Source organism: Argopecten irradians, chromosome 3, assembly GCF_041381155.1.
Source record: "Argopecten irradians isolate NY chromosome 3, Ai_NY, whole genome shotgun sequence".
Taxonomy (NCBI): Eukaryota; Metazoa; Mollusca; class Bivalvia; order Pectinida; family Pectinidae; genus Argopecten; species Argopecten irradians.
In genome coordinates, this window is record NC_091136.1 from 14,360,156 (window position 1) to 14,377,054 (window position 16,899).

General features: G+C 37.8%; 2 protein-coding genes across 8 annotated transcripts in view; one reads left to right on the forward strand and one right to left on the reverse strand.

The window, feature by feature from the left end:
• The window catches only part of LOC138317616 (nephrin-like), a 132,894-nt gene that overhangs the window by 55,386 nt on the left and 60,609 nt on the right, over positions 1–16,899 (forward strand). The window lies entirely within an intron of this gene.
• LOC138319484 (octapeptide-repeat protein T2-like) lies at positions 14,086–15,088 on the reverse strand. The gene is made up of 2 exons (XM_069262638.1): positions 15,065–15,088; positions 14,086–14,556 (listed from the first exon to the last, which is right to left on the reverse strand). The coding sequence occupies exons 1-2, from the start codon at positions 15,086–15,088 to the stop codon at positions 14,086–14,088; spliced, it is 495 nt and encodes a 164-aa protein (XP_069118739.1).

The following is a 16,899-nucleotide window of genomic DNA, read 5'->3' on the forward strand; positions in this document are numbered from 1 at the left end:
TCACTGTAAGAATGGTCAATAGTCCCACCATCCTGTCACTGAGAAATGGTCATTAGTCCGTCCACCATCTGTCACTGAGAATGGGTCAATAGTCCTGTCACTGAGAATGGTCAATAGTCCGACCATCCTGTCACTGAGAATGGTCTGGAGTCACGGAGAAATGTCATAGTCCGACCTATGCCGTCACTGAGAATGTCAATATCCAACATCCTGTCACAGAGAATGTCAATAGTCATCCTGTCACTGAGAAATGGTCAATAGTCCAACCATCCTGTCACTGAGAATGGTCAATAGTCCCGACCATGTCCTGAGAATGGTCAATGTCCGACCATCTGTCACTGAGAATGGTCAATAGTCCAACCATCCTGTCACTTAGTCAAGGTGTCAAATCAATTGGTCAATAGTCCCATTCACCAAATGGTCAATTGTTGACCAGCTTCACAAGAGAATGGCAATAGTCCGACCATCCTGTCACTGAACTGGTGTATCAGCCATTGACCATGTTCTTACTTAGGTAGGGTCAAGTTAATCGTGTCAATAGTTTTTTTATGTTGAGACTTCAAATACTCAATAAACAAACACCATCCTGAACTTGTACAAAAAAATGTCAATGTTCTTAATTATAAGTTATTCGTCTAAGTTTTTTTATGAGATCAAAACTCAAATTAAAGACATGATGTGAAAAAAATGAGCAAATTAGAGAACACATGTATTCTCAATTGTCTCTGAAATACTATAGATATGTTCTGGGGAGAAAAAACAGTCTGTTATTATAACATAAGTCTATAGGGAAAATATTTTAGTATATGATGAGTTTTAGCGACTTTACAAATTAAGAAAGTTATTGACTTTGGGGGGAATTGTCAAGAACAAGAGACCTTGAATCTTCTTTACACTTTAGAATTTTAATGATCATATCAGTTATCTAATATGAAGGATATGATATGTTATAGAGCTATAACAGCCTATTTTTGTTCATTCAAAATGCTGAAAATTCTGTCTCCCAGGCTAGTTTGTTTGATGTCCATGGAGGTAGGATAGGGGATGTAAGGTGCACAAGCTTGTGTATAAGTCAATTACATGGGCATTGCATTAGTGAATTCCTCAAAAGTTTGAAATGAGAAACAGTTGAAATGGAAAAAGGAAATTTGTAATGAGACATGAAATCTAAATCGTATGCACATGTTTGTGGAATTCTTTAACTTGTTTATGCAACAATGGAATAGTTTTTACCAGCCCGGTGATTCTCTTTTAACTTCTGGAATTCTAAAATCTTCAAATGATTTCAAAATATGTCTGTAGTGAAAATGGGGTTAAGATTAAAAAGAAAACTAGATAGTCTACATTAAACTGAACAAACAAATTCTACATCAATGACATGAGGTATTTGTTTAGTTTTGGTAAAAATATTTTTTTATCGAAGAAATCTTACAAGAGCATCAAAAATGAAATTCTAGATCCACATGGGGATTTAGGTTGTGTAACAATATAAGTAATAACAAAATATAGATGTTCAGCATTGAAAACTAATGTACGTTGTAATGAAGAGCTACAGAGGAGGGATGTTTTCATTTGGCTGTAGTTTGCAATGCCTGTTAATATGAATATTTAAGACAAAATGTGATTTTTTAGCATTAGAGTCAGATTTAGAGTTTATGTGTATAGTAAAGAGCTTAAACCCTTCTAAGGATGACTTCCGTTAAAATTGGTAAGATTCAAAATCATGGTCTTCTGCCAGAATACGGTACAAACGTTTAAATCGGTACATGTGTACTTAAAAAAATACATAGGTAAAATCAGAAAGATTGATAAATATGACAGGGAAAAAAAGGGAAAATATTACTCTGGCCTTATTTCCTGGCATGATGGCAGTTTGGAACAGGTATAGATCTGTCTAATGACTAATACATAGATACTAAGGTATTAATAGTAGAGCCACTGATCTCATGCCATCATCTACAGGGGCAGGGGGGATATATGTTTTAGAATGGTCGGAAGAAAGTTTGTATTCTTTGGAGTACTTGCCAAACAGGATTGATATTGAAGCAGATGTAAGCCTGGCTATCAGATATGTTGGTACCTGTGGATATCGTTACGGTTCCAAACTGCGTTCTCTAATCTAATGTACTATCTGAACTCACAGGTACTACATGTTTTGGCACATCAGTTTTATAGATGTGCTTTTCAAATTTTTGATTGCTCAATATTTTTGTTACAAATGATTTTGAGTATTATATCCAGGGGTCACATTATTCTGTGCCAGTTATAGGCTTACACTGCTATTTATAAAAGGTTTTGTTCATTTTGATACTGAAAAAAGAAACTAAGAAGAGGATGAGAACCACTGTAGATTATGAATCATTCAACTTAGAACCTTTGTTAAATATTGGATTTATCATCTCTGTTGGGACAGAGACCAGGTGCACGAATTCAGCTTTTACTTGAAGTTTATATGGATGTTCTGATCATATAACTTTGTAATCCATCGCATCCAATTCCCTTTGGACCTAGCTGTGTCGCATCCATCACTTCAAACTCTATCTCAAGCCTAGGGTAGGCTGTAACTACAAGTCCAAGGTGTTCTCATGAAAACAATTCTTTCTTGATTGAGATTCATTTAACATTATTTTAATAATTAATGAAAGTAACGACAATGATACTTAATCTATTTGCCCCCCCCACCCCCCCCACCCCCCCCCCCTAAACTCCACTTTGTCCCTAAAACATCCACCTTGTCCCTACCCTAACCCTCTAACTCCATTTCTCCAGCCTCAAGCAGTCTCATCACTCTTGCTGGTAACCTGTATTACCCTACCTGTAAACCTCTACACTCCATTTCTCCAGCCTCAATGTTGCTGTCTAATCCATCACTTGCTGTAACTATCTAGCATTGCTGTAATATTGCTGTATTGATCCTACTCTGCTGTGTACCTTTGACCTAGCCCTCTGTTTAATTATTGCTGTATGATCCTAGCTCTTGCTGTAATATTGCTATTTTGGAAAAAATTTAAAATTTTTTTGTGTGATCCTACTCTGCTGTGTACCTGACATCAGACCCTTGCAATTGCTGTAATATTGTCTGTATGACTGACATCTACTCTGCTGTGTACCTGACATTGACAGACTTAGCATTGCTGTAATATTGCTGTATGATCCTACTCTGCTGTGTACCTGACATCAGACCTAGCATTGCTGTAATATTGCTGTATGATCCTACTCTGCTGTGTACCTGACATCAGACCTAGCATTGCTGTAATATTGCTGTATGATCCTACTCTGCTGTGTACCTGACATCAGACCTAGCATTGCTGTAATATTGCTGTATGATCCTACTCTGCTGTGTACCTGACATCAGACCTAGCATTGTTGTAATATTTGTTGTATGGATCTTTCTCTGCTGTGTACCTGACATCAGACCTAGCATGTATCTGAATTCGATCTAGCATTGCTGTGTAATGACATATTGCTGTATATTGATGCCTACTCTGCTGTGTATCTGACATCAGACCTAGCATTGCTGTAATACTGTTGTTGGTATGGAATCCTTACTCTGCTGTGGTACCTGACATCAGACCTTAGCATTGCTGGGTAATAGTGTTGTATGATCCTACTATTGCTATGTAAACCGGACATTCAGACCTAGCTATTGGCTCGTAATATTGTTGTATGATGCCTTCTCTGCTGTGTACCTGACATCTGACCAAGCATTGCTGTAATATTGTTGTAGGATCCTACTGTCTCTGCCCTATGTACCTGACATCAGACCTTGCATTGCTGTAATATTGTTGTATGATCCTACTCTCTGCTATGTACCTGACATCAGACTTAGCATTGCTGTTTAATATTGGCTGTATGATCCTACTCTGCTGTGTTCCTGACATCAGACCTAGCATTGCTGTAATATTGTTGTATGATCTACTCTGCTGTGTACCTGACATTAGACCTAGCATTGCTGTAATATTGCTGTATGATCCTACTCTGCTGTGTACCTGACATCAAGACCTAGCATTGCTGTAATATTGTTGTAATATTGCTGTATCTGTATGATCATACTCTGCTGTGTACCTGACATCAGACCTAGCATTGCTGTAATATTGCTGTATGATCCTACTGTGCTGTGTTACCTGACATCAGACCTAGCATTGCTGTAATATTGTTGTATGATCCTACTCTGCTGTGTATCTGACATCAGACCTAGCATTGCTGTAATATTGCTGTATGATCCTACTCTGCTGTGTACCTGACATCAGACCTAGCATTGCTGTAATATTGCTGTATGATCCTACTCTGCTGTGTACCTGACATCAGACCTAGCATTGCTGTAATATTGCTGTATGATCCTACTCTGCTGTGTACCTGACATCAGACCTAGCATTGCTGTAATATTGCTGTATGATCCTACTCTGCTGTGTATCTGACATCAGACCTAGCATTGCTGTAATATTGTTGTATGATCTACTCTGCTGTGTACCTGACATCAGACCTAGCATTGCTGTAATATTGCTGTATGATCCTACTCCATTGTTGTGTACCTGACATCAGACCTAGCATTGCTGTAATATTGCTGTATGATCCTACTCCTGCTATGTACCTGACATCAGACCTAGCATTTGCTGTAATATTGCTGTATGATCCTACTCTGCTGTGTACCTGACATCAGACCTAGCATTGCTGTAATATTGCTGTATGATCCTACTCTGCTGTGTACCTGACATCAGACCTAGCATTGCTGTAATATTGCTGTATGATCTACTCTGCTGTGTACCTGACATCAGACCTAGCATTGCTGTAATATTGCTGTATGATCTACTCTGCTGTGTACCTGACATCAGACCTAGCATTGCTGTAATATTGCTGTATGATCTACTCTGCTGTGTACCTGACATCAGACCTATAGTCTCTCTGTAACATCACTTTAACACAGCTGTATGTCTAGTACTGTGTGTTTTAGCTGTTCATCTAGTACTGTATTTTTAGCAGTATATCTAGCACTGTGTATTTTAGCTGTATATCTAGTACTGTATTATAGCTGTGTATCAAGTACTGTGTATTTTAGCTGTATATCTAGTACTGTGTATTTTAGCTGTATATATACTACTGTGTACTTTAGCTGTGTATCTAGCACTGTGTATTTTAGCTGTGTAACTAGCACTGTGTATTTTAGCTGTATATCTAGTTACTGTGTATTTTAGCTGTATATCTAGTACTGTGTATTTTAGCTGTATATCTAGTACGTTATGTGTATTTTAGCTGTATATCTAATACTGTGTATTTTAGCTGTATATCTAGCACTGTGTATTTTAGCTGTATATCTAGCACTGCGTATTTTAGCTGTATATCTAGTACTGTGTATTTTAGCTGTATATCTAGCACTGTGTATTTTAGCTGTATATCTAGTACTGTGTATTTTAGCTGTATATCTAGTACTGTGTATTTTAGCTGTATATCTAGCACTGTGTATTTTAGCTGTATATCTAGCACTGTGTATTTTAGCTGTATATCTAGCACTGTGTATTTTTGCTGTATATCTAGTACTGTGTATTTTAGCTGTATATCTAGTACTGTGTATTTTAGCTGTATATCTAGCACTGTGTATTTTAGCTGTATATCTAGCACTGTGTATTTTAGCTGTATATCTAGCACTGTGTATTTTAGCTGTATATCTAGTACTGTGTATTTTAGCTGTATATCTAGCACTGTGTATTTTAGCTGTATATCTAGTACTGTGTATTTTAGCTGTATATCTAGTACTGTGTATTTTAGCTGTATATCTAGTACTGTGTATTTTAGCTGTATATCTAGTACTGTGTATTTTTAGCTGTATATCTAGCACTGTGTATTTTTAGCTGTATATCTAGTACTGTGTATTTTAGCTGTATATCTAGTACTGTGTATTTTAGCTGTATATCTAGTACTGTGTATTTTAGCTGTATATCTAGTTACTGTGTATTTTAGCTGTATATTAGCACTGTGTATTTTAGCTGTATGTATACTGTGTATTTTAGCTGTATATCTAGCACTGTGTATTTTAGCTGTATATCTAGTACTGTGTATTTTAGCTGTATATCTAGCACTGTGTATTTTAGCTGTATATCTAGCACTGTGTATTTTAGCTGTATATCTAGCACTGTGTATTTTAGCTGTATATCTAGCACTGTGTATTTTAGCTGTATATCTAGCACTGTGTATTTTTGCTGTATCTCTAGCACTGTGTATTTTAGCTGTATATCTAGCACTGTGTATTTTAGCTGTATATCTAGCACTGTGTATTTTTGCTGTATCTCTAGCACTGTGTATTTTAGCTGTATATCTAGCACTGTGTATTTTAGCTGTATATCTAGCACTGTGTATTTTAGCTGTATATCTAGCACTGTGTATTTTAGCTGTATATCTAGCACTGTGTACTGTGTATTTTTGCTGTATCTCTAGCACTGTGTATTTTAGCTGTATATCTAGCACTGTGTATTTTAGCTGTATATCTAGCACTGTGTATTGTTGTAGAGTAAGTGTTATATCTTTATCAACATCTATCATGCTCATTACTTAGGTACAAATTTAACAGCACATCTTTACTTATAGATGTCAGATTTTATCAAGACATAAGTATTGCTTTGATGTAAAGGGCCCTGAAATTCTTTCTTCTCTGCCTTTCAATGAAAGATTTTGATGTTTCTGTTCTGCCTGAATATAATTGAGTCTGTTGACTGGTTATGATCAACATCAAATGTAATTAACTCTGACAATCAAGAATCTTTATCTCAAAAAAACCATTCTGAATATTTGAGATACCTTTAGTTATGGTTTGTGCTAGTTTAGATAACATCAAAGTCTTTTTACTACCTTTTTTCAATTACACAATGATGATGAATGATACAATATCAATACCTTATCATGACATTTTAGAATATGTACATCAGGTTATCTCCCCTTATTTTGAATTTTAAAAATTAACATATATAGACCTATTACCAAACCAGATACGAGTCCTGCCCCTATAAGACAGACCATATGTAAGTCTTGTTCCTATAACAAAAACCAGATATGAGTCTTGTTCCTATAACACAAACCAGATATGAGTCTTGCCCCTATAATTACAGACCAGGTATGAGTCTCCTATATCATATTGCCCCTATAATAAACACAGACCAGATTTATATGAGTCTTGGTCTTCTATAACAGGAATAGACCAGACCAATATGAGTCTATTTATTCCTATAACACAGATCAGATTTAAGTCTTGTTTCTAAAACACAGACCAGATATGAACCTTGTTCCTCTAACATAGACATGATTTGAGTCCCATAACACAGACCAGATTTAAGTCTTGTTCCTATAACACAGATCAGATATGAGTCTTGTTCCTATAACACAGACCAGATATGAGCCTTGTTCCTATAACAGACCAGATATGAGCCTTGTTCCTATAACAGACCAAATATGAGTCTTGTTCCTATAACACTGACCAGATATGACTCTTGTTCCTATAACACAGATCAGATTTAAGTCTTATATCTATATCACAGACCAGATATGTGCCTTGTTCCTATAAAACAGATCAGATATGACTCTTGTTCCTATAACACAGACCAGATATGAGTTTTGTTCCTATAACACTGACCAGATATGACTCTTGTTCCTATAAGACAGACCATATCTAAGTCTTTGCTCCACTATAACAGACCAGATATGGAGTCTTGTTCCTATAACACTGCTGACCAAATATGACTCTTGTTCCTATAACAGACCAAATATGAGTCTTGTTCCTATAACACTGACCAGATATGACTCTTGTTCCTGTAACACAGACCAAATTTAAGTCTTGTTCCTATAACAGACTAGATATGACTCTTGTTCCTATAACACTGACCTGATATGACTCTTGATCCTATAACACAGACCAAAGGAGAAGGTACGTTAAGACTTGAATATGGCCCCAAAATTAATTCTCCAGTAAAGAACAACATATTTTGCCATATAACAGTTGAATACATTTGCTAACACGTTTACATCCCGAAAATATGCCGCATGTGCCCAATTATGTTCACTATGATGTCATCAACATGCAGTTTCTCCGCACCCATTTTTCACAAAAATCCTTGAAAAATCATACTTTTTACGCGAGTGGTTTTCTCTGAAAATGCCAAATGTGGCCGCCTTTCCCACGTTGAGCAGAAAGAGATTTTTCAAACATTGTTGTATCATGTATTTACGCATATCCTTGCAAAATATATAGTTGCTCCAAGGTGGCGGCCAAATCCCTTTCAAGCCTTTTCTAACCTAAAAGATGATGAATTTCTAGCAAATTTTGGCGGGGCGAGAAGAGGAAAATCATCAATTTGATGACCCGTCATAGGTGGAGCACATCGTGTATAATGGTTATAAAAAGTTATGTTTTGATAAATGGCAAGTTATATATAGTGAGAGTATTTATTGATGTGTGAAATTGATGTGGATCAGATCTCGAGTCAATATTTTTCGACCTGAAAAATTAAGGCCAAATACTGGTCCTATCATATCTACTGTTTTAAGTCTTGTTCCTATAACAGACCAGATATGACTCTCGTTCCTTTAACACAGACCAGATATGACTCTTGTTCCTATAACACAGACCAATTTTAAGTCTTGTTCCTATAACAGACCAGATATGACTCTTGTTCCTATAACAGACCAATTTTAAGTCTTGTTCCTATAACAGACCAGATATGACTCTTGTTCCTATAACACTGACCAGATATGACTCTTGTTCCTATATCATAGACATGATATGTGCCTTTTTCCTATATTACAGACCAGATATGAATCTTGTTCTTATAACACAGACATGATATGTGCCTTTTTTCTATAGAGTCTTAATTGTTCCTATAACACAGACCAGCTATATGCGCCTTGTTTCTGTTAGAGACGGACTTCAGTTCTATATAGACAGGAACATAATCAGTAAATGATTGGTTGGTAAGGGGAGATAATTAAGGGCTAATCCCTGATGGAGTAGGTGTGAAGTGTACATGATGATGTGGGTATAGAGGAGTCTTGTGACACTAACTACCTATCAAGGTATGTAATTATACCACAGATTTCTCACATTCAGAGTGTACTATTGACTGTAGTGACCACATACTATCTGTTGACTCCCTTTAGGGATAGACAGGCCATCAGGGAGCAACAAATGGTTACCACACTAGAACCACAAACAGGTTCACATGTTTTGTACCCAAAATCCAGTACCTCTCTCTAATGCTATGCAAACAAAATGACAACGGAATTACAAGCTGTATACTACATCTGCAGTATACAGAGCCATTTGAGATTTCACAACTTGTCACCTTGGTTCAGAGAGAGGTTTGATCCAAGAAACTATTACCAATTCATTGTCTCTTTGGTCCAATAAAAAGGATCCAAACATGATGTAAAATTGGTCTAAACATAGCCAGCTTTGCCGACTAGATTTAGGGAGCTGGAGTGTGAACCACAAGATCTAGTCAGATCCCCCGGGAGTCAAACTGTGAAAATCATAAGTGTACAGTGTTTGTACAACCAGTCTGTCTGATTGTAGTGGCCCCCTGATGGTAATGAGAGTTTGATTTGTGACAGGGGAGCAGTCAGTAATTGGTTTATTCAGAACAATGTATGATCCCCTAGTGCTACTGGACACTGAAGTAGGTATAGGCATTCTGGACAGACAACAGAGTTGTTAAATCGACAGAACAATTGAATTATCACCTCCGCTAGACATTGTGGTGTTGGCTTCATTAGGGTTCAAACATACTGTGACAATTTCTACTGACAGGTAACACGGTACTAGCCAGAATAAGTCTGATATCATCACCGTATATAATGGGCGAGCCAAAAAAGGTTTTAGGCAACATAAAAATGTATCTTGTAGCAGGAAAAAAAGGGAAAAAATATTAGCAATTTGATAAATATGTATTGATGGAGAATATAGAAAGAGCAAAGGGCAAAAAAGGAAAGAAAAAAAACATAGCATTTTGGTAGAATAAAAATATTGCTATCAATTTAAATCTAGGCCCTTTGCTCTTATCTAGTTGAGGAACAGAACTGCTAGGCACTTAAATCATCAACCTTAGGTACCAATTTGGCCTTGTTTTTAGTCAGGCAATACAGGCCAATTTTGCCTTGTTTTAGTCAGGCAATACAGGCCAATTTGGCCTTGTTTTAGTCAGGCAATACAGGCCAATTTAGCCTTGTTTTAGTCAGGCAATACAGGCCAATTTTGCCTTGTTTTAGTCAGGCAATACAGGCCAATTTGGTCTTAGTCAGGCAATACAGGCCTATTTTGCCTTGTTTCAGACAGGCAATACAGGCCTATTTTGCCTTGTTTCAGACAGGCAATACAGGCCAATTTGGCCTTGTTTTAGTCAGGCAATACAGGCCTATTTTGCCTTGTTTCAGACAGGCAATACAGGCCAATTTGGCCTTGTTTTAGTCAGGCAATACAGGCCAATTTGGCCTTGTTTTAGTCAGGCAATACAGGCCAATTTGGCCTTGTTTTAGTCAGGCAATACAGGCCTATTTTGCCTTGTTTTAGTCAGGCAATACAGGCCTATTTTGCCTTGTTTTAGTCAGGCAATACAGGCCAATTGTGCCTTGTTTCAGACAGGCAGTACAGGCCAATTTTGATCTTGATTCATAGCAAATATTTTTGGCCATTAATTTAGATAGCAGAGGGCCATTTTGGCCTTTTGTTATTTCCATTACCATGAAGAACGCATTTGATACATATTTATTTTCACTTTTGAATGACTTATTAGGTCACATATCTTGACATGGAACCAAATATTAGATGAAGAGAAAAATGTACTGTCTAACTTACTTTGACATTTGTTCATAACAGACAGAAGGTTAAAAAAAAACAATGTATTTAGTACATTGAATGATAGATTTGGGTCGTGACAGACGTTAATCTTGACAGAGTGGTGCGAGACTTGGTAATCACCGGTCAGTCTGGACGCCCTGTTTTTTTGACCAGTGGGCCTCTGTGTGGGTTAATGGTCAAGTAATAACAGTATGGGTGTGTAGACTGTATGATTAGGGCGTGGTGAGGGTCACTTAGATCTATCAGGGCTGGGCCAGACTACAAATAGACCCACTGTGTTAGGACACTATCCCACCGCGGACACCATAGACCACACCATCACTGAAATACCAACTGTTCCTTCTAGAATCAGGATCTTAAAAATCAAGTTCTCTTCTATCAATTTTGCCTATTTTTAGGTCATCTGACCCAAAGGGTCAGGAAGACCTATTGTCATCATGCACCATCCGTTGTCGTGCGCCTTCCACCGTCCTCCGTACATAAACTTTTCATTCAAACGACTTCTTCTCACGAACCAGAAGGCCCAGGGTACTGATATTGGGACTGTAGCATGCTGGGATGAAGGACTACCAAGTTTGTTCAAATGAAGGACCTTGACCTTCATTCAAGGTCACAGGGATCAAATAGGCTAAAATCTTTGAACGACTTCTTCTCAAGAACCAGAAGGCCCAGGGAACTGATATTGAGCCTGTGACATGCTGAGATGAATGGCTACCAAGTTTGTTCAAATGAAGGACTTTGACCTTCATTCAAGGTCAAAGGGGTCAAATAGGCTAAAAATCTTTTAAACGACTTCTTTATGTAATAACTAAGAGGTTTAGAAGACATGATATTTTACCTGTAACATGTTGGGGATTGAAATGGATACCAAGTAGTTAAAAATGATTTGACATCCTTGACCTTCATTCAAAGTCACAGGGGTCTAATAGGCTGAAATCTTTTAAACGACTACTTTTCTAGTGAACAAGAAAGAAGGCCCAGCGGTACTTGGGCATGTAGCAGGCTGAGGATGAAAGGCTACCACTGTTTTGTTCAAATGATGGACTTTGACCTTCATTCAAGGTCAAGGGGAGTCAAATAGGCTAAAAAAATTTAAACGACTTCTTATGAATAACGAAGAGGCCTAGAGACATGATATTTTACCTGTAACATGCTGGGATGAAAGGATACCAAGTTGTTAAAATGAATGACCTTGACCTTCATTCAAAGTCACAGGGGTCGAATAGGCTGAAATCTTTAAAGGACTACTTTCAAGAACAAGACAGAAGGCCCAGGGTACTGATATTGGGCATGTAGCATGCTGAGATGAAAGGCTACCAAGTTTGTTCAAATAAAGGACCTTGTCCTTCATTCAAGGTCACACGGGTCAAATAGACTAAAATCTTTAAACGACTTCTTGTGAATAACTAAGAGGCGTAGAGACCTGATGTTAGGCCTGTGACATGCTTGGACAAATGGCTACCGAGTTGGTTCAAATGAATGACTTTGACCTTCATTTAAGGTCACAGGGGTCAAATATTTGACCTTCATTCAAGATCACAGGGGTCAGATAGGCTTAAATCTTTAATCTTCTCAAGAACCAGAAGGCCCAGGGTACTGATATTGGATTTGTAGCATGTTTGGGATCAAGGGACCTTCATTCATGGTCTAATTCATCAAATACATGTATATCAACCTGAACTTCAAATAAAAGAGTTGTTTTGTATTGCTTTAATTATTTGCCACTACTATATTCTTTGAGGTGTTGTATTGTGCCAATAGTCAGATGACTGTTAAGGCCCATGAGCCACTTGTTTCTCATTGTCCAATATTGCAATCAACAATTTCCATTGTTCTATGTTGCTATGACAACAGTCTCCATTTGTCCTATGTTGCTATGGCAACAAATTCCTATTGTCCTATGTGTGTCCTTTGTTGCTATGACAACAGTTTTCTGATGTTCTTGAGTTCTATATATTCTTTGGATCACTTCATTTGAAATTTCAAAATTTATGGAATAATTGCTAAAGTGAATTTCACAGTTCTTTATAAAATAGGAGATATTTGGAGCTGGTGACTATATTTCAGTGTTTTGATATAGAATCAATTTTTCTCTAAATCTAGTGTCATACAGATATTGGCCTGCTTTCATGAATAATGGCTGACATTGACACAGAAGCAGTTTATTTAAGGTATAGTATAAATTGAAAATTTAAAAGAGAAAAAATCAATAGGTTTATGGCAGATTGTATATAGTTTAGATGGTGAGATGTGGTTCTGGTTTGTGGTAGCAAGGGAATCTCAGTATGTAGATAGAGCAGGCACATTGTGTCTATTTAAACATTCTCAGATTGATGAACACATATATATGGGGGGGGAAAAACATTAGGGAAAGAAGTTGAGGTGTTACGGGGATCAATATAGGGACTGATAGTCTGGGGATCAATATAGGGACTGATAGTCTGGGGATCAATATAGGGACTGATAGTCTGGGGATCAATATAGGGACTGATAATCTGGGGATCATTATTGGGATGATAATCTGGGGATCACTTATTGGGACTGGATGATAATCTGGGGATCAATATAGGGACTGATAATCTGGGGATCAATATTGGGACTGATAATCTGGGGATCATTATTAGGGGATTCTGATAATCTGGGGATCAATATAGGGACTGATAATCTGGGGATCAATATAGGGACTGATAATCTGGGGATCAATATAGGGACTGATAATCTGGGGATCAATATAGGGACTGATAATCTGGGGATCAATATAGGGACTGATAATCTGGGGATCAATATAGGGACTGATAATCTGGGGATCAATATAGGGACTGATAATCTGGGGATCAATATAGGGACTGATAATCTGGGGATCAATATAGGGACTGATAATCTGGGGATCAATATAGGGACTGATAATCTGGGGATCAATATAGGGACTGATAATCTGGGGATCAATATAGGGACTGATAATCTGGGGATCAATATAGGGACTGATATCTGGGGATCAATATAGGGACTGATAATCTGGGCTTATAGGGATGATCTGGGCTTTATATGATGATCATGCCATCAAATGATGGGTATTTAAATATGTTACACATGTCTCTCCCAGTCTGTCCCCTCCAACCCTTCTTGTCCGTCCCTCTGTCCGTCCCCTGTCTGTCCCTCCTCGCTGTCCCTCTTTGTCTGTCCCTTCATGACCGTTCCTTCTTCTCTGTCTCTCTTTTTGTTTGTCCCTCTCCCTGTATGTCCCTCCCTGTCTATCCCTCTGTCCCCCTTGTCTGTCCCTCTGTCCCTCCTTGTTTGTCCCTCTTGGTCTGTCCCTCTGTCCCTTCTTGTCTGTCCCTATGTCCCTTCCTGTCTGTCCCTCTGTCCCTCCTTGTTTGTCCCTCTTGGTCTGTCCCTCTGTCCCTCCTTGTCTGTCCCTCTCTGTCTGTCCCTGTCTGTCCCTCCTCGCTGTCCCTCTTTGTCTGTCCCTTCATGACCGTTCCTTCTTCTCTGTCTCTTTTTGTTTGTTCTCCCTGTCTGTCCCTCTCCTGTCTGTCCCTCTGTCCCCCTTGTCTGTCCCTCTGTCCCTCCTTGTTTGTCCCTCTTGGTCTGTCCCTCTGTCCCTCTCTGTCTGTCCCTATGTCCCTTCCTGTCTGTCCCTCTGTCCCTCCTTGTTTGTCCCTCTTGGTCTGTCCCTCTGTCCCTCCTTGTCTGTCCCTCTGTCCCTTCCTGTCTGTCCCTCCCTGTCAGGCCACAGATTTTCTGGAGGGCCTTGATGTCCTACAGACCTTTCTAGTTGTAAAGATTCCTGGTCAGATACTTTACTCCTTTCCTTCAGACTGATATTGCCATAGATACTTATTTCCCCACTGTGGTTGGAAGGCCCTGTGTGAGTCAAAGGGCTGCTAAAACCATTAGCTGCTGATCAGGTCATGCTTCAGCGACTCCAGTGTTTATGTCATGCCTGGTTGAACCTTTTTCGGAGGTCTGCTACTCCTGGATGTCAGAAGTTTGCCAGCAGCATGTATCTGGAAGCACTTGTAAATTCCTAAATTGTAAATTGTTTAAGAAAACTTCCTGAATTGTAAATCTAGGTTAACAGGTTTAACAAAAGCTCCTAAAATGATTTGACTTCTCTTCAATGGCAGATTTTATTTTACTCTTTTAGTTTATTTGATATTTGCTACATTAGTAAATTTATATTATGGATATAGGTCAGCTGGACATCTGAGGATCCACAAATTTGTATACCCCCTCGATGAATGGGGAGGACATAGAGAGTTACCCATGTCTGTCCTGTCCTGGCTCATTTTATTTGGATATATATAAGGGGAAAGGGTGACATAAATACTGAATGATCTCCCTTTATTATATCTAGACAATGTGTGGAGAGTGAGTTACTTAGTTCTGATTGGCTGTGATACAGGTACAGATGGTCTGACCATTCCAACACCAATGTGTATATGCAGCATTAACTCACATCATTATGACTGGTAGCTTTGTTTTCACCTGTCCAACCATGAAGTACTACAGCACCATTAAAACTTTAGTCTGTAGACCAGGGAGTAGAGTAGGCATCAAACCAGTGAATCATATCACAGAAATTGGGGAGTGTGATTCAGAGTTGTGACCATGTGGTAGCCCTGATTAACATAATTGTATCCTTACATGTTTTATAGATGTTTTATGAGAGAGTAAAAAGAAATGCTCTTTGGACGTTTGGTTTGTCTGTAAGGGAGGTTTTTATAGACCTCCTAGCAACTTTCCATAAGTTTAATGGAGAGAGGTGATCACTTTATTGGTAATAAATGACACAGAGTTTCAATTCCTGCCTGTCTGGAACTACCATACAATCTCTGCTACTAATTAGATATCTGTTTTAAAGTATCAGTATATTTGTAAGTCTATCACCAGGGGCAGCTGTATGTTCAGAGGTAGATCCTAGCTGTGGAATCACAATGTCCTCACCTAAAGAAAATAGCTGGGCACAACGTCAAATGGTTATACTTCCATGAATGTCAACCTTCCACAAGAACAATATCTGCTATGTTCAAATTTGTGTAACTATCCATAAAATAAGAATAAAGCATGTATGACACCATTTATTTATACAAAGTACAGGAAAATTTTGTTTGTCTTATGTTGGTAAAATTCTAAAATCTTGACGCTGACCTCAAATATACTGATCATCAATTACCTTACAAGGGTTATATAACTTTGGCTTTTATTGATTAAAGTCATAACTTTTCCAGCGACATTTGAAACCCAGTCATTTATAAACTGACGGTATATATCTTGTACATGTGAAAATGACAGTTCTTTTGTTTTATATAGTAATTATGTAAAATATTTCTAAAATTTTGCTGAGCTGAGGAGCACACATATAAAACATTGGTTGTCATCCAGGAAGCTTGATATTGAACAAAAATGTGGTGTTTGTCAAACAAAGGGACGAATCTTTGTCAGAAAACCCATTATTATAAGCGTGCTCCATGTAAGAAACCAATTTAAGTAGAGTTATTATCATGACCTTGGTCTGGTGAGGCCTGTGTTTCAATGAGAGTAATATTGACGCTCTAAGTGTACAGGGCAAACTACTATGTACAGATACATTACTGATATAAAACTTCATCAAAATGTTTATCTTCAGGCTGAACATGCATGTTAATAATAATCATTTGTTATATATTAAAATATTGACTTTCAAAGAGGATATGAATTTTCTGTCAGTCTTGTTTCAGGGTTGAATAGGAGACATAAGTTTTCTATATATTGTATGTACAGTTAAAAACATACATCTTATGGGATAGAGCAAATCTCATTTGCAAGTTAAATAAGCAAGGGAGATAACTGTGTACATTGAAGAAACTTTTCATCAAGGGAGATAATAAAAATAGATTAAGGAAATCAACTCTTCAAAAAAACCAGCATACCAAGGAATATAACATTGAATATCAAGAGAGATAATGATTAGTATCAAGGGAGATAATATTGCATATCAAGGGAGACATCAAGGGAGATAATATTGCACATCAAGGGAGATATTCGTCAAGGGAGATAATATTGCATATCAAAGGATATAATCA

Excerpts from the sequence above, each read along its gene's own strand:
- LOC138319484 (XM_069262638.1), bottom strand. The coding sequence starts at position 15,088 with ATGTCCTCCCCATTCATCGAGGGG. Across the intron at positions 14,557-15,064 it reads CCTCCCCATTCATCGAGGGG|GGAGGGACAGACAGGAAGGG; the intron begins GTATACAAATTT and ends GTGGCCTGACAG.